The sequence below is a fragment of the Caretta caretta genome, chromosome 1 (genome assembly GCF_965140235.1).
Source record: "Caretta caretta isolate rCarCar2 chromosome 1, rCarCar1.hap1, whole genome shotgun sequence".
Classification (NCBI taxonomy): Eukaryota; Metazoa; Chordata; order Testudines; family Cheloniidae; genus Caretta; species Caretta caretta.
The window spans coordinates 163,760,243-163,784,682 of NC_134206.1; the positions used below are offsets into that span (position 1 = coordinate 163,760,243).

Here is a 24,440-nt window from a genome sequence, read left to right on the forward strand (position 1 = left end):
TTTTTTGTGAAGTTGCTTGAAAGGTTGGGCTATTTATTCCATATTTGACTTCAAAAGATCACATGGTAGTTACTTAATGAATGCCTGCACTGTTTTTAAATCACTTCAGACATTTATATAAATGTGTGCTAATGACCGATTTAATATACAGTGTGCATGTCTCAAATGACAATTGTGCAATCAAATTCCAGAGTCCAGATTCAGGGGGTTCCCACTGCCAGTTTAATATGCTGGCATTACAATGAAGTCTTCAACTCCATTCATGGAAATTAGAACAGTTGGTAGGATCACACAGGTTAATACATGGAGAAGAGAAAGAAAAAGCCTATCAAGGAAAAAAGGATCAGAAATACACTAAGAGGGCCTGATTTTCAGAACGGTTGGCAACTGTAGTTCCCATTGACTTTAACTGGAATTGTGGGTGCTCTGTGGTTTTGAAAAGCAAGTCCATAGTGCTAACAGCACATCTGAGGCCCAGCCATGAACCTAAAGAGACTGCATAGGAGTACTACTTCACGCTTATGTGACGCATGGCTAGAAAGGGTTAAACAACCTGCAAAATAAATAACCCTCAAAAGGCATGTGGGGAGATATTTGAAGTTTTGTGTATTTACATATATATGAATAGGGTCAACTATGTAATCAACAGTCCCTATTAATGTTGTACTCTTAATACAGAGATCAAAAGAACATCCTGGCATTTAAATGAATTGTAAACATGGGATATCTCTGTATTCATCTCTCTTAAATGTACAGCAAGTCATCTGTGAATGGTGGAGGAACAAGCAAATAGCTATATGAATTAACATAAGGCAAAGTACCAGGGATGGACCTCCTTCAAAGTCCTGCTAATTACCTTTTGTTCCCAGAGGAACTCCAACTTGTTAAAAAGGACATGAAATTGTATAAAAAATCCTTGGGTCCTGATCCTGTTCATCTCAGATCTGCTTAGGCTTCAACTGGGAAAGTTTGAGTCGCAAGACTGAGGTCCCAGTTATGCTGGTACACCCTGAATATGATATTTGGACACTGGTCTATAACCTATGGACTATTTTTGAAAACTCTTTGCAACTAAAACAGCTCACCATCTCTGCACCTCAGTGAACTGAACTTATGTCTGTATGTATATTGACCTTTTAACCATACTCTCATTGTTTAATAATTTTAGTTTAGTTAATAAGAATTAGCTGTAGTGTGTATTTGGGTAAGATCTGGAATATTCAATAGCTTGGGAGGTAATGTGTCCGATCCTTTGGGATTGGTAGAACCTTTTCTTTTATATGATCAAAGAAGATTTTCAGAAATCATCGTATTTGAATTAGGTACCTGGATGGAAGCCTGAGGCTGGATCACTTTAAGGGAACTGTGTTGTTTTGGACTTCTGAGTAACCAGTAAGGTAATAAAGCAGCTGTTTTATGCTGGTTAGGTAAATTTAAGTATTGGAATATCCACCAGCTTTTGGGGGATTGTCTGTCCCATTCTCTGCAGTTCACCCTAATTGAGTGACCTCAGCTGGCCCGCACTGGGACCCTGGTCAGAGCTTATATAGTGCTTTTTGTTCATAAATCTCAAGGCACTTCACAAGGGAGTTCAGCATCATTATTTCCACTGTATAGATGGAGAAAATGAGGCACAGATAGATGAAGTGACTTGCCCATAGTACCCAACAGGCCAGTGCGTGAGCCAGGAATATAACCCACATCTCCTGAGTCGCAGTCTAGTGCTCTATCCGCTAGGCCACACTGCCTTGAAGAAAAATATTCTCTAAGTTACGCTTTGTTGCATAGTAAGTATCCTTGGAATATATTGATTTTGAAATTAAGTGTTTAATTCACATTGACTTATAAGTTTCAGAGTAACAGCCGTATTAGTCTGTATTCGCAAAAAGAAAAGGAGTACTTGTGGCACCTTAGAGACTAACCAATTTATTTGGAGCATAAGCTTTCGTGAGCTACAGCTCACTTCATCGGATGCATACTGTGGAAAGTTTAGAAGATCTTATTATATACACACAAAGCATGAAAAAATACATTTGGGGACAATGTATACCTTCAGATCAATGGCACTGCTATGGGTACCCGCATGGCCCCACAGTATGCCAACATTTTTATGGTTGATTTAGAACAACGCTTCCTCAGCTCTCGTCCCCTAACGCCCCTACTCTACTTGCGCTATATTGATGACATGATCATCTGGACCCAGAGAAAAGAAGCCCTTGAGGAATTCCACCATGATTTCAACAATTTCCATCCCACCATCAACCTCAGCCTGGTCCAGTCCACACAAGAGATCCACTTCCTGGACACTGCAGTGCTAATAAACGATGGTCACATAAACACCACCCTATACCGGAAACCTACTGACCGCTATTCCTATCTACATGCCTCCAGCTTTCACCCTGAACACACCACACGATCCATCGTCTACAGCCAACCTCTGCGATACAACCGCATTTGCTCCAACCCCTCAGACAGAGACAGACACCTACAAGATCTCTATCAAGCATTCTTACAACTACAATACCCACCTGCAGAAGTAAAGAAACAGATTGATAGAGCCAGAAGAGTTTCCAGAAGTCACCTACTACAGGACAGGCCTAACAAAGAAAATAACAGAACGCCACTAGCCGTCACCTTCAGCCCCCAACTAAAACTCCTCCAACGCATTATTAAGGATCTACAACCTATCCTGAAGGATGACCCAACACTCTCTCAAATCTTGGGAGACAGGCCAGTCCTCGCCTACAGACAGCCCCCCAACCTGAAGCAAATACTCACCAGCAACCACATACCACACAACAGAACCACTAACCCAGGAACTTATCCTTGCAACAAAGCCCGTTGCCAACTGTGCCCACATATCTATTCGGGGGACACCATCACAGGGCCTAATAACATCAGCCACACTATCAGAGGCTCATTCACCTGCACAGCCACCAATGTGATATATGCCATCATGTGCCAGCAATGCCCTTCTGCCATGTACATTGGTCAAACTGGACAGTCTCTACGTAAAAGAGTAAATTGACACAAATCAGATGTCAAGAATTATAACATTCATAAACCAGTCGGAGAACACTTCAATCTCTCTGGTCACACGATTACAGACATGAAAGTCGCTATTTTACAACAAAAAAAACTTCAAATCCAGACTCCAGCGAGAAACTGCTGAATTGGAATTCATTTGCAAATTGGATACAATTAACTTAGGCTTGAATAGAGACTGGGAGTGGCTTAGTCATTATGCAAGGTAGCCTATTTCGCCTTGTTTTTTCCTATCTCCCCTCCCCAGACGTTCTTGTTAAACCCTGGATTTGTGCTGGAAATGGCCCACCCTGATTATCATACACATTGTAAGGAGAGTGATCACTTTAGATAAGCTATTACCAGCAGGAGAGTGGGGTGGGAGGAAGTATTTTTTCATGCTTTGTGTGTATATAATAAGATCGTCTAAACTTTCCACAGTATGCATCCGATGAAGTGAGCTGTAGCTCACGAAAGCTTATGCTCAAATTGGTTAGTCTAAGGTGCCACAAGTACTCCTTTTCTTATTGACTTATAAGGCTCCAGAAGCTTTTTAGTACTTTTTTGTGTACTACAGAAATAGGAATATTTCTAATTTTGTGGTTTAGATGAATGCAGGACAGGTTTTATTTCACTGCTTTTGCTCCTGGATTATAGCTTAATACCTATTTTCTACACTAGGATATAAACTATTTGATTAATCCAATAGTTTTGTTTAACAGTGTTTTCCTGCTCAGAAATTTTAAAAAATAAAATAAAATCCATACACCAAACAGTGCTTATACATAACAAAAGGCTCTAAGTGTAACAACTTATATCATACAAATATTTCTTAAGCAAGAAAGTACCCTTTAAAAAGAAATCTACCTGTGTTACAATGTGTCTAAAAGAAAGTCATGCCTGGACAAGAAAAGCACGCATCCTGTCACATATAACTAAGCATCTGAAGGAATTGTTACTTTCACTCAAGAAGTTTGCTTCCTCTGTAGACAAATGAACACTGAGCCGAGTGCCTTGAATAAAATCTGTACAAGAAACTTTTCACTCTGTAAAGGACAGTACACGTGCATCCTGGTTTTTCACATAAATGCTGTCTGACGTTTTGATGAATTTGTAAAAAACAATGGGGCAAATGCATTGAGAGAGGCAAACAAAGGTATTTTCCTCCATCCATGAAATAGAAGAATCCTCCAGACAAATACTAAATAATTTAAGCCACTGTCAGCTAAATATTTATAAGCTCAGAATGTGAATTATTCATTCATGGTATCATCTATACAGATACTGTGATAAAATCTTCAAAAGCAGGGTTACCATGCCCAGTTTCCTGCACAGCATTAAAAAACGTCATTTACTACAGGAGATGATTTACAGGCATGGGATTCCTTCACAAAGAAAACAAATCTCATAAGCAACAAGTTGCCAAAGAGTACACAAGTTTCAAATAACCACAAGTTACTCATAAGCTTCTTATGTCTGTCACACATTCAAGTACAGTAAATACTTCTGAGTAGGTTTTACAAAATATTGGTACATACAGAAAATCAGGTATGTAATCTTGGCATCTGCATAGTGTAGGAGGATGTGCTGGCCCTTTTATGGGTGAGGCACAGCCAGTTTGCATTATAGGACTGTGGATCTTTTAAGCACATGACAGACTGAGGACCTGACTGCTGCAGGAAACAGGATATGCAGGTCAGTCAGGGGAGACTCTGGAGGAGCAAGATGGGCCTGGGAGTCTCTTTATACGGGCCTAGGGAGGAGGCTTGCCAGGGACAGCCAAAGGTTGGGAAAGACACTGTACACAAAGAGGAGAGTTGCCCAAAAAACAAAGATAAGCGACAGAAGGCGGGTGGCACTGCACCATTTGGAGGTGATTAGCAGAAAGCCTCCTATACATCATGTCATCACTATCGTATAACAGTTCTTAGCAGTCTGTGTCAGTAGTAATATTTAATATTACCTATTTCAGGTTTGTCAAGGAGACTAATTAGGATACGGAAAGGTTTCAGATATGCATGATCTTCTAAGGAAGACTCTGAGAACTTCTGATGCAATATTTCAATCAAAGCCTGTTAAAAGAAAAGAAAACACCAAAACGTGACAACTACTAAGGAGAGATACTGTCATTTTATTAATAATGTTAGGTCTTGATTCTTGCACTAGGTGCCAAACGTAGTCAAACTTTGATTATTGAAACAGAATGGGAGGAGAATAAATTAATTCAGATAATCAAGGAAATTTTCAGTTTATTTAATACATACGCAAGAAAATTTGGAATAAACAGGATTTGTTTTTAGTAATTCAGGTAGGCTAGCGAAGATGGAACTGGCAGTTTTCATTAGATTCCATTTACATCACAGGCCCATAAAATGGAACAAAACAGCACAACATGAGTTCAGACTTCCTGTCAAATGAATACAAAATAACGATCTCCTCCCATCTGTTATGCTTCAGGAAGAGAGGCCATGAAGGACATACAGTGAACAAGTTGAAAGGCAGTTTGTTCTGAGGTTGAACATAGCATATAAAAGTTACGTAGAATAAATACCAACCTCAACTAAAAGATCTTTGGAATATTTTCCAAAAAAATAGAGGGCATGATCTTCAAAAGCTGCAGAATCTGGAGCAAAAGTACCGCCTTTAATATCAGAGCCTACAAATTAAATAAAAATAATATGAGTACAGAAAATACTGATGTAACATACATACCATAAAACAAGCAGTAGAAGCAATTATATTCATTTTAACTTGAATTTGTCCAAGATGTAGTTTATGTTCCAGTCTAGGCTGAATGCCTGCAAAAAAAAGTGTGCTTATGTGGAGAACAACCACCAAGTAACCTGTGTGTCATCTGCAGCTTGGGCCTCTATCTAGGTCCTTTAATACAGGCTATGACTGAATCATGCAAATTTTTCTGCATAACATCTGAAATACTTTCCTATCCATCCACACAGCTAAAACTCTTGTGCAGGCTCATGTCTATTACTGCATTTGTCCAGGCCAAAGAGAAGAATGTTGCAATCTTGCCCCACTCGGATTCACTTAGAAAGTTGCTGCAAAGATCATTTTCCCTGCTGGTTGTTTTGACCACATGACCTCTCTTTTTGCATCCCTTCACTGGGCTCCCTCTCCTCTAGCGCATCAAACATAAGCCATTTGTCCTCATTTTCAAGGCCCTTCATGGCCTGCCCCCGACATTCACTACTAATATGTCAGCTCCTGCCTCCAATTGGTCAGTGATGCCAGACTCCATTGCCCATTAGTTAAAATTTTCAAACAAGCACCTTTATGCCTTCTCCCACATTCCTGAGATACTCGGGAGGAAGTCCCCATAAACATCTGCAAAACTGTCTCACTGATATCCTTTAAAAAAAACTCTTAAAACTCTCCTTTTCTGTGATACCTACACAAAAAACTTGATAATGGCTGTGATGCTGGAGTGCTGAGATCGATGCCTATCATGCTGACCAATATTGTCTCATTGTTTCCTGGTTCTCCCACCCTCTCCCTGTCTACATCCATCTGTCTCTTGCCTTAAACTTAGATTGTAAGCTGCTTGGAGCGCGCACCATCTTTTAGCTGTCTTTGTCCAGTGCTAATCAAGGACTAGAATTCCTAGGCATTATGGTAATACATGTATCACCATCATCAACAGATAATCAAATCTCTCCCAACCCTTGAAATGGTGTCAGCCTGACGCACCCTTCTGGAAGTGAAAGATAGAGATCCCCACTTCAGAGCCTATCTATCAAAGTTGTCGCCTCCTCTCTCCCCACAGAGAGTAAGCAACTGGATGGAATTCTGGCTCCATGATATCAATGGGAGTATTGCAACTGACTGCACCAGGGCCAAGATTTCATCATGCTATTTTCTGTGCCTCTCCCAAAACCCTGACAGCCCTGAGAGTTATGACTGAAACTCTAGATCCAACATCAGTTCTCTGCAGAACAGAGCATTGCACTAGCAATAAGAACATAAGAACAGCCATACTGGATCAGACCAAAGGTCCATCTAGCCCAGTATCTGTCTTCCAACAGTGGCCAATTCCAGGTGCCCCAGAGGAGATAAATAGAACAAATAATCATGAAGTGATCTATCCACTGTTGCCCATTCCCAGCTTCTGGCAAACAGACACTAGGGTCACCATTCCTGCCCATCCTGGCTAATAGCCATTGATGGACTTATCCTCCATGAATTTATCCAGCTCTTTTTTGAACCCTGCTATAGTCTTGGCCTTCACAACATCCTCCGGCAAGGAGTCCCACAGGTTGACTGTGCATTGTGTGAAGAAATACTTCCTCTTGTTTGTTTTAAACCTGCTGCCTATTAATTTCATTTGGTGACCTCTAGTTCTTGTGTTATGAGAAGGAGTAAAACAACACTTCCTTATTTACTTTCTCCACACCAGTGATGATATAGTGGACCTCTATCATATCCCCCCTTAGTTTTCTTTTTTCCAAGATGAAAAGTCCCTATTTTATTAATCTCTCCTCATATGGAGAGAATAGACAACCAAGCCAGCCTGGTATTAAGATGTCTTATAAATGGAAGACTAACTTGGTAACTATTGTCATCAGTTTGTTACTCAAACTATGTTATACTCAAACTATGTTATCACTTTTGTAATTTTAATTGAGATAAGATTTTGATTCTGATTCACTACTTTAAAGCAACCCTTGTTCTACTTGACTGGAGCTCACATACTACAGTTTAAGAATTGCATCTGTACAGAATTGTTGTAGATACTCTTAAATGCTATGGAATGTAAATCAAGATTTACAGATTACAAAGAACAATCATTTCTGCTTCAAATTCAGGGATGTTTGCTCTCTGACTAAAGTTATCCCTCAAACTTGTTATAGACATTCCGAGACTGAACTGTGATGAGGGATATCAAGCATTTGTTAGACACTAAGATTTAAGAAGGCAGAATTTATTTAATTTATCATCTGAAATAATATTTGCTTAATAGAATTCTCAATTGCAAAAGAGTTGTCATTTATGAACAGAATGAAGAGACTTATGTTAATCATCTCTGGAAAAGTATATTCAAATGTAGTGGACAAAATACAAATTAGATATTTAAACTGAATGTCACCACATATTGCACAGTACCTAGCAACCACGCATATAATCTTCTATTTAGTGACATGTCTCTCCTCAAGAGTGTCTGTGTAGCTGCTGAGAGAATATGGACTACATCAGACCTGAGCAGTGGAACAGTGCTTTCATTGTAGTCCTAGACAAAGAATAAAGACAACTTAGCTGTAGGTGAACTGTAAAATTCACAATTAAATAATTTCTAATGGCTACCAGTATCAGATATAATACTGACAAAGATATGTTAATAGATCTAGCCTACTAAAGGAGAACAGGGACAAACCATCAACAATCTACAATTTAAAATCTCAGTAGAATTGATCCACTGAAGTCTTCCTTTAAAATTGTGTGGTCATTTTCAAATTTTTATTGCATAACCACAATTAAGACATCAAGCCTTGGTAACCACCATGTGGGACTTTTGAGGAAACAAAGTGGATGCCTGACCCTGCTGAAGTCCATGGCCAAACTACTGACTGCAAATGTTGCAGGATTAGACTCAAGGCTCTATCTACATGGGGTGGGGAAGAAAGGGAATTAAAAACAAAACCCCCTCACAAGCCTGCATCAGCAAGTCTCAGAGCCCGGGTCTACAGATTTGTGCTTGCGGACCCCATGCTGTGGCACCAAAAATAACCACATAGATGTTCCAGCCTGGGCTGGAGCTCAGGATCTGAAACCCACTCCCCTCCCGAGGCTTCAGAACCCAAAGTCCAGCCCAAGCCGAAATGTCTATGTGGCTGTTTTTAGGGCCACAGCGTAAAGTTCCATGAGATCAAGTCTGTAGAACTGAGCTCTGAGACTTGCTTCTGCAGGGCTGTTTTGGTTTCTTTTGGCCATGCAGGCATATCTTTAGAAAGAGAAAATAACTGGTGTGTATTCACAGGAGTATCTAGATTATATAGGATCCTACAAGAATCTTTCCTCAGTAAGATCTTATTCTTCCTCCAATAAAGTAATCATAATGACATTCAAATAATGCTCTTACCAAAGATGTATAAAATGGGAAAAAGAAGAGAAGCACTTCCAAAGTGTTTCGTTGCACAAGAACGTTTGAATCCAATACTGACACACGCAAAGATTTTACCTGTAATGTGAGAAATAAATATAAACAAATGGTTATAAATACTGCTGATAGCTACTAAATACTTTATCTTCTTATAGGAATACCAACATCAGTACCTTTACTTGGTGTGACATTATATCATTAAAATGTGAGCATGTACATCATTGTTGCTACCACGGTTATCCAATTGCAACAAATCTTGTACAAAGTATATCATGTAAAGCAGGGGTGGCCAACCTGAGCCTGAGAAGGAGCCCAAATTTACCAACATACATTGGCAAAGAGCCACAGTAATACATCAGCAGCCCCCCCATCAGCTCTCCCTACCCCCCACGCCCAGCGCCTCCCACCCACCAGCAGCCACACCGATCAACACCTTCCCCCTTCCTCCCGATCAGCTGTTTTGTGACGTGCAGGAGGCTTGGAGGGCGGGGGGGGGGGGGGAGAGGAGCGAGAGCATGGCAGGTTCAGTGGAGGGGGTGGAGTGGGGGCAGGGCCTGTGGCAGAGCCAGGGGTTGAGCAGTGAGCACCCCCGGCACGTTGGAAAGTTGGCGCCTGTAGCTCCAGCCCCGGAGTCGATGCCTATACAAGGAGCCGCATATTAACCTCTGAAGAGCCGCATGTGGCTCCGGAGCCACAGGTTGGCCACCCCTGATGTAAAGTGTCAATGGAAAAGTTATGATTTGCTGAATATGATTATCATGTTTGTATGCATAGATCATCTGAAGTTATGAGTATTGACTACATACCTGTATTTCAAATGGGTTTGCTCTTGTGATAACTAACTTAGTTAGTTTACACCTAATCTAGCTAGCACAGTGTGAATGGACCATTCAAGTTGATGGCCCATCAACGAACATAATGGGCCATGGAAGCAGCTTATCCCTGCACAATGGGCCTTCATAGGCATATGGGTAATGCTCCTGGTATGACTCATCACAGCATGCAACGGCATGAACTTGCTCAAGTGACTCTGGACTCCATCTTGTTCCTGTACTTTTCCACAAACTAAGGGTTTGTCTAGACCACCACTTTTGTCGGCCAGGGGTGTGAAAAAAGCACCGCCCTGACAGACAGAAGTTTCTGTGACAAAAGTGCTGGGGTGGACAGCGCTATGTCGGCAGGAGAGGCTCTCCTGCTAACATGGCCAATGCCACTTGTTGGGGGTGGTTTAATTATGCCAGCAGAAGAGCTACTACACAGGAGACCTTACAGCAGCACAGGTGTACTGCTACACCTGAGCCACGTAAGGTCCATAGTGTAGACATAGCCTAACACTGAGAGTTTTCCCTCCACATGGGAGAAAGTATAAAAGGCCCTGGAAGCATCTCTGTTTTGCCTCTCTCCTGCTCTGATCTCTGGACTATAGACTTACGTTAAAAGGAACATTCTGATCAATGGACTAAGGACCTTCCAATCTTTCGGATGTTACCAGAGACATAAACCAGCAGTTCATTCCATCACTGCTTCAAACCCGATCCAAGAACTTTGCAATGAGTGTACGTATTTGATTCCTTTGACCATTTGAACTCTCTCCTCTTTCTTTTCTCTTATAAATAAACCTTTAGATATTAGATTCCAAAGGATTGGCAACAGTATGATTATTGAGTAATTTCACAGCAGTTTGCCCTGCATCTGGCATCTTCAGCCGTGACCCACTGAGGCACGGTGACACTTGAAAAGCATTGAAATCTACATATTTAAAAAGAACTTTCTTTCCACAAATAGGAGAACATAAAATTGCATTCAGCTTCATACTGTTTCATATATCATGATTAGCATTTCTACATATCTGGGTAGGCCACATTTTGAATATCTGCTGCCTGCCAATGATAACTAATTTTTTTAGTATCTGCATCTTGAGACAACACATCCTGTCTGATAATTAGTTATGGTTATTCCAGTATTTCTGGTAAAAGGATAGGTGATTTAAAACCTATGAAACATTTTTCAATTTCAAGAAAGGAAATTAAATACAAGACAATAGATACTGGAGTTCTTCTGTTGGTTTACTGCTGTTTGGTTTAGTTGCACGTTATTTTAAATAATGTGCAAAGGTGCAGGGTGTTAAAGTTTAAAAAAAAAAAACAAGAAAATCTTAAACGCTGTGTCTGATGTACAATGACAGAGTTTGACATTCCATTCCTAAAGGCAAAATGGAGTAAGCAAAGATGGTCATATCAGCTTTATTTTTCATTTCTTGTCTTTTCTGATTTAGACCACACCAAATCCTTAATGCTGTATTTAATATTCCTGTAACCAAAGAAATTGCAGCCCAAGGTGAGTGCAGAAATGCTGGTGTTGTAAAGGAGTTTGGTTAATAATTATCAAGGACATGCCACCCTTAGGTAGTTCACTCCCCCACGCACTGCTTCTCTGCTCATTTCCTATTATTCACATTTTGTCCTACTTTCTGGAGCCAAGAATGATGAGACTCTCCAAATCTTCTTCTCTCAAGCACTTCTGGATGACTGCAATAGGGTAGGCAGCTAATATTAGTGGTTGCAGAGGATAGTCTTTTCATTAAGTGAAAGAATACATTGGATCTCACTCCACCTCCCCTTTTTAGTTTTTTATAGAGTATAAAATGGATACTGATTTTGAACTGTTTGTATACAATGCCTAACACAATAGGGCCTCAATTCTGACTGAAGTCTTTGTGCACTACTGCAATACAAATAAACAGGGTTAAATTAGTTTTACTGTAACAAGGCAACACCATCCATTCCTTTTTTGTATCATTGACCATGTTTTTAAATTACCTGTTTGCCATTCTACATATTAATGAAAAATAATTCTTGCAAATTTTGATCATTACCACTTCAGTTGAGATTCTCCACTCATTGAGCAAATTTTGAATTAGACATTTCATTCTCTTACTGATGCTCTTTAAAGAGCTTGGGACTTTAATTTGTACTGAGAAGGATACTGTTTTCGACTGTGTCAGCATTATGGTAGTTGAGAATATCCCACTAGCAACATAACGAACTTACTGTGAGCTTATAATCAGTTCCCAGCATGTACTTCTGCTGTTTTCCAGACAAGTCTCTGTTGATATGACTAACAACAAACAGAGAAGCAGGAAGTCTTATAGAAGGGCTGACCAGAACACTCCCCCAGATAGCAGCATAGAACACTTCTTGGCCTGTTAGTACAGACAGCTTCACAAGCAAAGCATCTGTTCTGTGTGTAAAATAAAAAAGAGAAAATAATATTATAAAGATTTACCTTTCCATGTAAAATACGTTAATTCCATTGAAGTCTGTCACTGAATTCAAGTGCAATACTTTCAGTTTGTTAATACCCCGTAGCTTTTTTAATGTCCATTTCCAACTTCCTCCCTTTATTTACATTTTCAGTGTTACCCTTTCCGAGATGATTTTGCCATAATGGCAAGTGCTGTAACAAATCTTTTATCATCATGCACACTCAATGGAACGTTTGTCTGCCCACTTTGGCAACTTCTCCAGCAACTACACGTTTTGCATAAATGTCACACAAACTGTAACTTGACAGTAAATAATGCAGTAGTTTTTGGTAGCTAATTCCTGAACCCAGTTGGACTGAAAGGACTTGCACAGAATGATTATTTTTAGCTGTTTGTTAAGTCACTCTGTTTCAGTGAAACATCCATGCATTTCAGTGTTTTCTCAGTAGCTCCTCTCTGCACTAATGCAATATAAATACTTTAACTTTTCTTCAGTTATGAAATTTGTACAGTGTACACTTTAATACAACATATTGGGTGATCAGGCTCAATACCTATAGTAGCTAAATTTAAAATATTATTTTAAACATCTAAAAACTTAGTGATAATTATGCAGAGTTTAGCCCAAAGGATCGCAGGATCATCACATCCCCTTGCCTGAGGAAGCAAAAGTAGCATGTGAAAGCCTTTTCACAGATAGGACAATATCCTGGACAAACCTTATAGAATAAAGATAAACTTTACTGAATTAAATTAACCCTTTCTGAATTAAGTTTAATGCCTTTGGGGGTCCATTGTATTAAAAAGGCAATTGTTTATATGTTATTGTGGAATTGTATGCCACTTCTCTCAGAGACTTGACTAATGAAATCTTTGAATAGTAGTAAGAGCTTCAACTTTTGGGACAGTAAGCATGAAGTAGATTTCCTAGCAAATACTGGAGGTGAGGGGAATGCAAGTGACCCGCCTCTGAGTCCATCCTTTTGAAGCTTTGCCTTGACCAGAAATCCATTGTCTGGCTGACAACCTATTCGTAGTCTCTTCAAAAGGCCCAGACTGGGCAAATGAGTGCCTCACAATCTCATGAGGGTTCTTGTTCTGGGCAAAAGGATGTTATGATCTTGAAACCACAGGAACACCCAATGTGGGATTTTGAAGGACTGCAGGGGCATATGTTGGAGTTGGGATGAGGGATCTCTAGAAAGTTTACTAGCATTCATGTAGGTTTTTTTAAATTTTTTAAATAGTTTTAAATTAGTTCTCTCTCTGTAATGCTTTTACCTTAAGACTAAAACATTCTTGCTTAGAAAGAGCCGTGTGGAACCTTATATCTGTCGCAACTACAGTGTATCGTCTCTGAAGAGAAGACAAAAGAAGCCTGCTTAGGGAGTCTTTTGTGGAGGATTTCACAGTATAGTCAGGGGACTGAAGTGTGGAAATCCCTTACTCAGAAAGAAAGGTATGTGTGTGTCTCTACCCAAGAGAGGCAATGGCTGGGGAGCTGAAAGCTTAAGGGGACCATAGAGGGGAAATACAGATGCAGTTGACCTGCACTGTGTCAAGCTTCTTCCATCTTTTATTTCCAATTGTCTGCAATAAAATTGCATGTAGAATATAAAGCTTGGTTCTACTCTAACAAGCAACCATGTAAAAGAGAAGCACCTTCCCTTAAGAAACCCGATTCCAGTGTACATTCAGTTAGCTTATTTACTTTAATGACCACAAAATTTTCACTCACAAAAATTGCTAATCTTGCACAACCAATATAGCTATGAGTATGTGAGCTGCTAGTCTAGTTTATACACAGAATTATTAACTACATTCTGATCGTAGCAGATGTATTACTGCTAATGTCCGAGCCAAAAAGAACCTAAATTGACTTTCAGATTCTAGCGTCAGCTTACTGGGGGTGCAGTTGGAAAATATTTGTACATGTTAATTGAGCAGACTGAGTTTTAAATCATAAAATGGACACAAATATGGGATCACATGATATCTTTTTGCAAAGTCGCTTTTCACAGTATTGCTGCACTTAATGGTTAAATTTCAGCCACGTTAAGGTAATATGACAGAATGTATAAACCACACACACACACACTTTCAACTCACTTTTTCATGCAGCAGTTGTAGAAGAGGCAACACTTATATTTATCCATCTGCCTAACAGCCAGTAATTCAGCAATTGAAAGCTATTTACCAGAAACTAAACAAACACAGCTTATTCTTGTTCACTCATAACAATAGATGCTAACTGTCAATGTAAATAAAGCTTTTTCTAAGCCTTCATGACTTGAGACTTTTACAAAGAAACATTACGTGAAGCTAAACAAAACATCTTTTGTCAAAACAGACAATTACAACTAAACTCAATTCCACCATTTCTTGGGAAGGAGAACAGAATGCATCAATCTGGAAAACACATATGTACTGTATACGACAAACGTATTTAGTCACTGTCTAAGTAGAGAGAGTATTCAGTGAAATATAATGAAAGTTATCTAGTGGCGCAATTCCTGCAACAGGTTATTGCAAAATAGTTTTGTTACAGCTATTACTTGATGGAAGTACAATCATTACATAACCAAAAGTCTAGTGACTAAGTGTACTGCAACAGTACCTCTTCAACCAGGTATCTAGATGCATTGATACAAAGTGAGTTGAACTTTGTTGAACCAGACCACACCAGCTGGTCATCATTTTCAACACTGCATTAAGAGGCTTTGGGTGAAAAAGACATTTTTGATAGTGAGTTTTAGAAGTGGTACATTTACTAGTGCAGCCAGGACCACAAGGTGGTCTTCTAATATAGAATGCTTGCAATCTAGATATGTACAGAAAACAGGAATTCCCCTTTAACAAAAGATTTAAAGAGTGCAAAAAACACAGGCTTAGTTTAGTCTGTCAAAAGATCTCCTCAATGCCCCATTACAGATTTGAAATGTAAAGATAAGTATTCAGAAATTTTGAAAGGAGAGCTGTGTTGCTTTCTAAATATAGTGGACGACTCAACTTGATTTAATGCAACTTTCCCCCCAAAGTTTAACTACACAATTTCTTTTTATCCTTTTATTTCTTTTCTCCCTTACTCCTGCCCCACTTCCCCTTGCATTTCATGCATCTGTCTTTCCTCCATTCTCTTCCAACTTCTAGTATTTTTCCCTTCCCATCCCATCCCTCAGTAGCCCTGCATTAGACATCCTCCGTCTGGATGAGGATTTCTAGATATGGGTTCCTTCAAAAATTAATAAATAAATAAAATTCAATAAATAGGGAAGTGATTGAGTATTGCATTTTACGTTTCTCAAGTAACATAAGCAATCCACCTGTCATAAATTTCCGACCCCTCCTCCAATCCAGGCAGCAGTCCAATTACAAAGGCTTGAAGACTTGGCAACAGGGACTTTTGCAGAGGAAGAAAATATTTCTCATACAGACCAAGGAGAATAGGCCTCACTGACATTGCTGCATTTGCAAGCAGGGGAAACAAACCAGAGCTTTAAAAAAAGAAAAAGAAAGATTTTGTCATTTTAAAAAATAATCTATTATGAAATTTTAAGTCTGAGTTTTCAAAGAGCAAGTTACCTGTAGAGGAATAAGTCTTTGGCAAGCCATTTTGTCCCAATAATTTTAAAGATGATTTCATAGGTCTCTAGTGCTTTTAAATGCACTCCACTAGGTAAAGCTGGATGTAAACACTGAGATAATCTCTTACTGATAATCAGACGTCTTGGCAAGAGGGAGTACTTCAAGTTACTTTGAAGAGCCTGTACAAACAGTGGGGATGGGGGAGAAGGAAGGAAGGAAGGAACAAAAAGTTATTGTACATGCACAACATCCAACATTAATCAACCAACATTTTAACTGAAAAAAGGTTTTGTGATAGAAAATTTACTTTGTAGAATTAAATAAGGCATTCAAGAGTTTTCTTCCATAAATGCATAATATTACATTAACAGAGCAGAGATCACTAGAGTTGAAGAATTGGTGTGGAAATTCTTTTCTTTGGAGGATGGAAGACAGCAGTCAAAGGCTGACAGTAAATCGGATAGGAATTGAGGAACAGAAGGAAGAATTTTTCTCAGCATTCAGGGTCTGGGAAAGGAGGAAAGAGTTCAGTAGTAACAGACTCTTTCCTTGTTGCACACAACCTGTAAGCGTTTTTTTTTTTTTCGTTTCACATATAAGGATGGCTGATTTTGTTATCTCATATTGGACAATAAAGTGTAAGAAGTGTGGCAATGTTTAAAGAACATGACTACAACAATCATTACTAGCTCTAGGCCTTAGACTGAAACTACAGTAAAAGTGAAGATTCTTAGAGCGGCTCCATGTAAAGGACTGGTATGTTACAACATACTGAAAAACTGATCATCACTTAAAAAACAATTTAGCTGGACAAAATACACACAAATGTAACATTTGCTATGTAGAGGACTCATTACAAATCTAAATCCAAGTATTATCTCTTCTATTCATGACATAATAAAACTTTACATATAAAATTAAGGTAGAACACATTTATGGAGCACCCCTTCAAATTTTAGAATGTTCATGAAAGATTCCTCTACATAATGTTAGTAATGCCTACAGCAGCAAGGTACAAAGACTGCCTGAATGCTGGACTTTGGTTGGTATACTTTCACAATCTTAACAAATGGCTCACACCCCCTAAATATATACTTAAATTGTTTACCCTAAAAGTTCTAACTCATCCGGAAAAAGAAAATATCTAGGCTGTAAATACTTTTTCTTCTTGTTCTGACTTATTCAAATCAAGACAAATACCATAATATTCTATCAGTAAATTAACAATTAAGTTACTTATTGACTAGTCATGAATGACACTATTCAGTAAAATCATGGAACAACTTGAGGTATTGCAAAAATATCATATTATATAGTACGTGTCCCTTGTACAAATTTACTTTCTAATGACTGCAAGTAATCTTCCCTAGCAGAATAGGACACTTAAAGCCCTGGGAATAACAAAAGAAAAAATACTCCTGGCATCAGCAAAAGCTGGGTGGAGGAAGGTGTGTAACTAATTCTCCTGCACAACAGCAAGTCTGTAATGTTTGTGAGTCTTCTGAAATTTGGACAAACATGAACTAGTCTACATTCTCCTAAATCCATGAGCTATGCTGCCTGCCATTCCTCAATCACAGAGCACCTGTGTGAGAATTTTGCTCAGTGAGTGAGCTCTCGTAAGAAGGGCTTTTCCATTTGAATCACAGCTTCACATGCAGGCCGCTTAATTCACCGCTTCTTAATGAATAATCCTACACTAAGCATAGAATCATAGAAATGTATGGCTGGAAGGGACTACAAGAGGTTATCAAGTCCAGACTTCTGTGCTGAGAAGAATCAAGTAAACCTAGACCATCCCTGACAGGAGGCTGTCTAACCTGTTCTTAAAAACCTCCAATGATGGGGATTCCACAACCTCCCTTGGAAGCCTATTCCAGAGCTTAAACTATCCTTGTAGTTAGAAAGTTTTTCCAATATCTAATCTAAAACTCCCCTGATGCACATTAAGCCCATTACTTCTTGTCCTGACTTCTGTGGACATGGAGAACAATTGACCAGTCCTGGTCACAACAATCCTTAATATATCTGAAGACTTACCAGGTCCCCACTTTGTCTTCTTTTCTCAAGACTAAACATGCCCAGTTTATTTTAAAACTTTTCCTCACAGGCCAGGTAGTCTACACCTTTTATAATTTTTGTTGCTCTTCTCTGGACTCTCCAATTTGGCCACATCCTTTCTGAAGTGTGGCATCCAGAAGTGGACACAGTACTCCAGCTGAGGCCTCCCCAAGGCTGAGTACAACGGGAGAGTTACCTCCCTGTCCCCAATGTTTTATATAAGACATCTGTTAATACACCCCAGAATGGTAACAGACTTTTTTGCAATTACGTCACATTGTTGATTCATTCAATTTATGATTCACTATAACTTCCAGATCCTTTTCAGCAGTACTATCGCCAAGCCAGTTATTCTCTATTTTATAATTGTGCATTTGACTTTTCCTTCCAAGTATAGTACTTTACACTTTTCTTTACTAAATTTCATCTTGGTGATTTCAGACCAATTCTCCAATTTGCTAAAGTTGTTTTAAGTTCTAATCCTGTCCTTCAAAGAGCTTGCAACCTCCTCTCAGCTTGATGCCACCTGTAAATTTTATAAGTCCACTCTATTATCCATGTCATTAAACGAAAATACTGCATAGTACCAGACCCAGGACTGACCTCTGTGGGACTCCACTAAATGCATCCTCCCAGTTGGACAGCCAGCCAGCCATGGATAACTACTTTGAGTATGGTCTTTCAACTAGTCATACATCTACCTTATGGTAATTTCATCAAGATCACATTTCCCTCGCATTTCCTTAGCCTTTCCCACATTTTATGCATGCATAAAATTATGTGCAATCATCAAGGCTTACTTCATCCAGACTTCCTTTCACCAAACTGGAAGAATTCGGAGATTAATTAAATTATTTTTTTGAAAATGATCTCATGCCTTCAGGATTTTTCTGGGGTAGTGGGTGAAGATTGTTTTTAAATCTTTTCCTCATTAGCAAGTTGCATTCTAATACTCTACTCAAGATGGACACTAGTAAGCAACATTAGACGAAAATACATGTATTACAGGTTAAGACTACCACTGGTTTTCCAGCAGATACAAAATGCCTTTACGTCAGACTGCAGAATACATTAGAATATTATGGAAGCACCAGTCACAGTTCCATTAAAAAAGGCGGAATTGTTTTAAACTTAAATCTTGGATTCAACCACTTCCCCCAAAATTGCAGAAATTATTCTTTGATTACAGATAAGAAATTTAGCAGTCTTGGTCAGAGCTTTTTTGTCCTGAACAAGTGGAATATGGCAGGCTCTTCACATTTTCCGTATTGTTAAAGCTCCTTGAAACCTCCTGCATAAGCAACATTTGAAGGAATTATGTTTTAATTAAGCTAAATTACTAAATATTTTATCTGTTACAATTAGAGGTTATAGACAGGGTCAGGTCAACAACTCAGGATTTATTTACACAAAAATTGGCAGAAGTTAATTTTAAGTAGATTTGGTAAAACAGGTAGGTTTTATTTGAAAGATAGGATCAATGGTAGTTTGTTTTGTTATTTTTCTTAACTGAAAGTTTATCCCTCAGTATGGAGTAGCTCACTGAGTTAGGAGAAATAATAGGCATATCTGGAAGATTTGAAAAAAAAAATCTGTCCTTTTATTTCTTTTCAGTTGTTTTTGGAGTCTTACTGAGCTAGAAATGATGGACGGCTGTTTTGTGGAGGGTAAATGTGTGAGGAAGAGGCAGAATTAGCCAGGAAAATGGAAAGAGTAGGTGGAGCATGAATCATTTATGCTTTACTTATTACATGTATAGCTACTGTAGCCATGGCAAAAGAAAACAACGAATTCGAAGAATGTTGGTTTATTTTATAGAATTATAAACTTTACTTTAAAGATAGGATGCCAAAAGGAAGCCAATGTTATTAATTGGACTCTAAAATATGTCCAACTATACTGGAGATCAGCTGACATATCAGAAGTGACAGAGAACCAGAAGCTGAGTGAACATTTTCCAACTCAAGTGCTTAGCCAATATTCACCAAATTTGACATCATTATTCCTAATTTGGATTGCATACAAATAACTGTTAATTTGTAGAATACAAACATAAGTAACAAAGACCTTGTTAAGAGTACAACAGAAAATTCCTAGTCATTTTCCCAGTTTCCCTCCCACAATTGTCTTAAACATATACATTAACTTGTTCTAATTCAGTAACTTTCCAAGTTCAACAAAATAGAAAATATTACAGCAAAGATCCAAATCTACATTTATGTTGTAGCCTATATTTTACTTTGCTTAACGATATATTATGCATGAGAGTTCATTAGTTGCATTGTGTGGGATTGAACAGTATGGCCAGTAAAGGTTAGTCATATTATGTATGTCATTAGGATGTGCAGTCTTGAACAAGATCCAAGGGACATTTTTAGTAAAAGGTTACAATTTCAAAAGAACAATTATATTTATTTTCAGACCTTAAACCTCTTTTCTGCCATGATGCCTACCAAAAAAAGTGACTGTTTAGGTAGATGGTTTGCTATGTGGCCACTGTTCTTCATGCTGAACACTGTCATTTAAATTGTTTCCCTGTGATCCCCCATCTGGTTATTTTTAATCTACCATTACTTACAGCATTACACTTAGGTCATAACCTCTTTGGGGCAGAGGTGTGCTTCTGTTATGTTTCTACAGTAGCTAGCACAGTGGGGTCCCAGGCTCAAAGCATAGTCATCTTCATTATAATACTCAATTTTGGGGGCAGGCATGAAAAGGAAGAAAGTGTATAACTGGAACAAATATACTACACCATAGTTAAGTACTCGGTTAACTTATTTCAGTACACTTAATTGTGACGTTTGGGAATTTTAATGTCGCAAAACATGGCTCACGGTAACCATCTAATACTACTTGGGACTTTGAACATGAAAAGTGCTTTACAAACATTACCTACTACATCCTTACAACTGTCAAATAAGGTATGTAAATTAACTTCATGAGGCAGATGGAGAAGCTAAGCAGAGCAGTTAAAGGCGGGATTAGCGCTCACAACTCCCTGTGAATTCAATAAAAGCTGTGGGTGCTCAGCACTGTTGAATCCAAAAGCCATAGATCGGGGTTTAAAACTGAATTAACGATGAACTAAAATTATGATAGCACCCACACCACCTTAGATGCTGTAAAATGAGCATTGCCTGATCTACTGATTGTATATTGATTAAATTACTGATTTAGTTTCCCCATTTAGCACACTGAAATTTGGTTGGTTCTTGTCCCAAGATCAGGCCCAGCATTATCAGAATTACCGTTCAGCTAGGATCCCCAATGTGCATTATTTGCAATGCTCTCTCACTTAGCACATCACACTATAGTTATAATAGTTTTAACAACACACTTAGCAAATTCACACACACACACTCACTCCCAATCCAGCAAGGCAGGTAGAGGTAATAACAGAATGAGCAGAGCATCCCGATATTTACACCATCCCTTGCAAAACAACCTGAAGTGTTAGTTATCTTCCTCATCTTCTCCCTCACTGTCACCACTGGTAGTCATCCTGGCCTTTCTCAAGAGCTACATCTCTCTCTTCCCTCGCACACAGGCTGGGATATAACTTTTATGTGTTACACTGATGCCACCATGCCTAACGCATATTCAGTAGGGGTTTCAGCCTTTTTTCCTTATTTGTAGTTCCTCACATTGCTAATGTTGGCATGCCCTTCCCCCACAGGTTATTACTCCTTTTACCTTAAGCTTATTAACATATACATCACTTAGTTACCGTGGCATCCTTGTGGTCAGCTGTCCCGAACTAAAAATAGCCCAAGCTGTTATAAACTACCACCTCAGTGATTACCTACCAGCAGTTTAGTCATCACAGCATTCTATGTTTTGATATCTTTTATCTAGGATTAGTCTTGGTTAGCTACTTTTGCTAAGTTTTTTGGACCTCATGCCTTAATTAGTTTGGCCAAGTTATTATCTTACAGGCCTTGAGCCTTGTAGGCTTACTGCATAAATTAAGGCAATAATACCTTACCTAGAAAATACCTATACCTGCTCTGAACAACTTCCACCTGGTTCCTAGTGCAACACTTGCAATAGACTACCATAGGTTTAGGAATTTATGATAATTTGCCAAATATATTTCTGATTCTCATGAGTCAGTGAAATCTGACTTCAGTTTCTTCAGATACATAGTTGCTTATGACAGGTTTCAGAGGAACAGCCGTGTTAGTCTGTATTCGCAAAAAGAAAAGGAGTACTTGTGGCACCTTAGAGACTAACCAATTTATTTGAGCATGAGCTTTCGTGAGCCACAGCTCACTTCATCAGAACATCTGATGAAGTGAGCTGTGGCTCACGAAAGCTCATGCTCAAATAAATTGGTTAGTCTCTAAGGTGCCACAAGTACTCCTTTTCTTTTTGCGAATACAGACTAACACGGCTGTTCCTCTGAAACCTGTCATTATGCAAGGCACTGCATTTAGCCGTATGGAGTGGAAATCTATCAACTGCATGAAAAAACTTGTACAGATACAGACAGACATCATCTTCCTTTCCAAATGCAAACAGATGGACATCGTACCAAAAGGACTGAAGGTAAAAAATCCATTACAATCTACATACCACACAGACTATGCTGACAGCTTGTGCCTCACGCTCTCAAAGAAACTGCGGAATCACCTGATCAAGATCCTCTACAGCAAACAGGGAAAGATTAAGAATGAGCTCTCAAAAATGGAGGCAGTTTCCACGGTACACATCTGATGAAGTGAGCTGTGGCTCACGAAAGCTCATGCTCAAATAAATTGGTTAGTCTCTAAGGTGCCACAAGTACTCCTTTTCTTATAGTTGCTTATGCTCACTTAGGATACATTTTTTTCCAACTGCTTTCCAAGTAACTGGGGGGAGGAAGAGGAAAAGTGCTAAACATCACAAACATGTCCGTGTAGTTCAGCTTCTCAAATCAAACATTTTACTGGCAACAAGTTTCCTAACATTCATAATAATTCTATAGAGTTTTGTTCTTACAGTTCATTGAGAAACTACTGATTCTACAAATCTATAAAACATTTGAACTAGTCATATAGTCTTAAGAATTTTGTTCTTTCTCCAAGCCATAAAAAAACCCCATGACAAATAAAGTTTAAGCTGAGAGGCCCAAAATGTTATTTAGCACAATTTTTTGTTGTGTTTTTCTTCAAAGTCCCCCCTCTGTGCTCAAAAAACATTTACGGCTGCTTTTAACAGTGTGTTCTACATATTAAAATGCCCTCAGTGTAAATAAATTTTCCTCGATTTCTTTGAAGATTACCTGAAAACTATTCGCCCTTTTTTGGCAATAGGTAAAGGAGGCCTGGAATATAAATATAATATTTTTTAAATTTATTTTTATTTATTTAAGAGAGTCCAATCCTCATCAATTTACATTCAGGTCTCATCTATACTGATTCCCTAGGACAAGGGTGGGCAAACTTTTTGACCCGAGGGCCACACTGGGGTTGCAAAACGGTATGGAGGGCTCGGTAGGGAAGGCTGTGCCTCCCTAAACAGCCTGGCCCCCACCCCTTATACGCCCCCTCCCATTTCCTGCCCCCTGACTGCCACCCTCAGAACCCCTGACCCATCCAACCCCCCTGCTCCTTGTCCCCTAACCGCCCCCTCCTGGGACTCCCTGCCCTTAACCAGGCGGACACAGCAGGGGAGGGGCCGTGGGCTAGTCTCCCCAGCCGGGAGCTCAATGGCCGGACAGGACGGTCCCGCAGGCCATAGTTTGCCCACCTCTGCCCTAGAAAGACTATAGACAACTGGAGAACTAGTACAATTATGACTGAATCATCAAGAAAAGAAAACCCAAACAGCAGAAAGGGAAGATGGGTTTGCTTGTGTTTTTGTAAACATGTATTTAAAGCAAATGCTTGCAATGCAGTTAGGGGAAAAATATTTGATAAAGAATCATCATCCCAAACTTTCAATTAAGAGCTTAGAAGATTCCCATTCCTGCTCTCTTCTCCTCCAAGATCTCCAGACAAGAGGATATTCCCAATATTTATAAAGGTAAAGAAACTGCAACAGTACATACATCACACAGCAGCAATGAACAAAACCCCTTTTTAATGACCAGCAAAGCAGAGGGAAAGGACTGAAACATTCCTATTTTTAAGCCTGATGGTATGAAATCTCAAATGATTTCATGGCAGCAACTCGTTCTCTACCTCAGATTTCATACATCTCAATCAGGTCCTATTAATCACATCTAACTTCATTTTCTTAACCTTCCCAGCACTACAAACCCATGAGAATATTTAAATTGGAGTCTTTTGCATCTCTCCCTATTCTTCAGTATTCGTTCTGTAATGCAACACATACAACTACCACAACTACGTGCTTCCCCATCAGTGTTACGAATGTAAAATCAGTATACATAAAAATGTATACTTT

The 24,440-nt window shown here is 39.0% G+C and overlaps 1 protein-coding gene across 4 annotated transcripts in view; it reads right to left on the bottom strand.

Moving 5' to 3' along the window:
* Positions 1-24,440, bottom strand: part of DOP1B (DOP1 leucine zipper like protein B) — a 91,259-nt gene that overhangs the window by 48,767 nt on the left and 18,052 nt on the right. For all 4 annotated transcript variants that reach the window (XM_048867209.2, XM_048867216.2, XM_048867200.2 and 1 more), the window contains 7 exons: positions 15,984-16,165; positions 15,725-15,895; positions 12,187-12,376; positions 9,116-9,214; positions 8,143-8,266; positions 5,580-5,680; positions 4,988-5,096 (listed from right to left, as the gene is read on the bottom strand). In XM_048867209.2, coding sequence (XP_048723166.2) covers positions 4,988-5,096; positions 5,580-5,680; positions 8,143-8,266; positions 9,116-9,214; positions 12,187-12,376; positions 15,725-15,895; positions 15,984-16,165 — 976 coding nt within the window. The remainder of the gene's footprint in view (positions 1-4,987; positions 5,097-5,579; positions 5,681-8,142; positions 8,267-9,115; positions 9,215-12,186; positions 12,377-15,724; positions 15,896-15,983; positions 16,166-24,440) is intronic.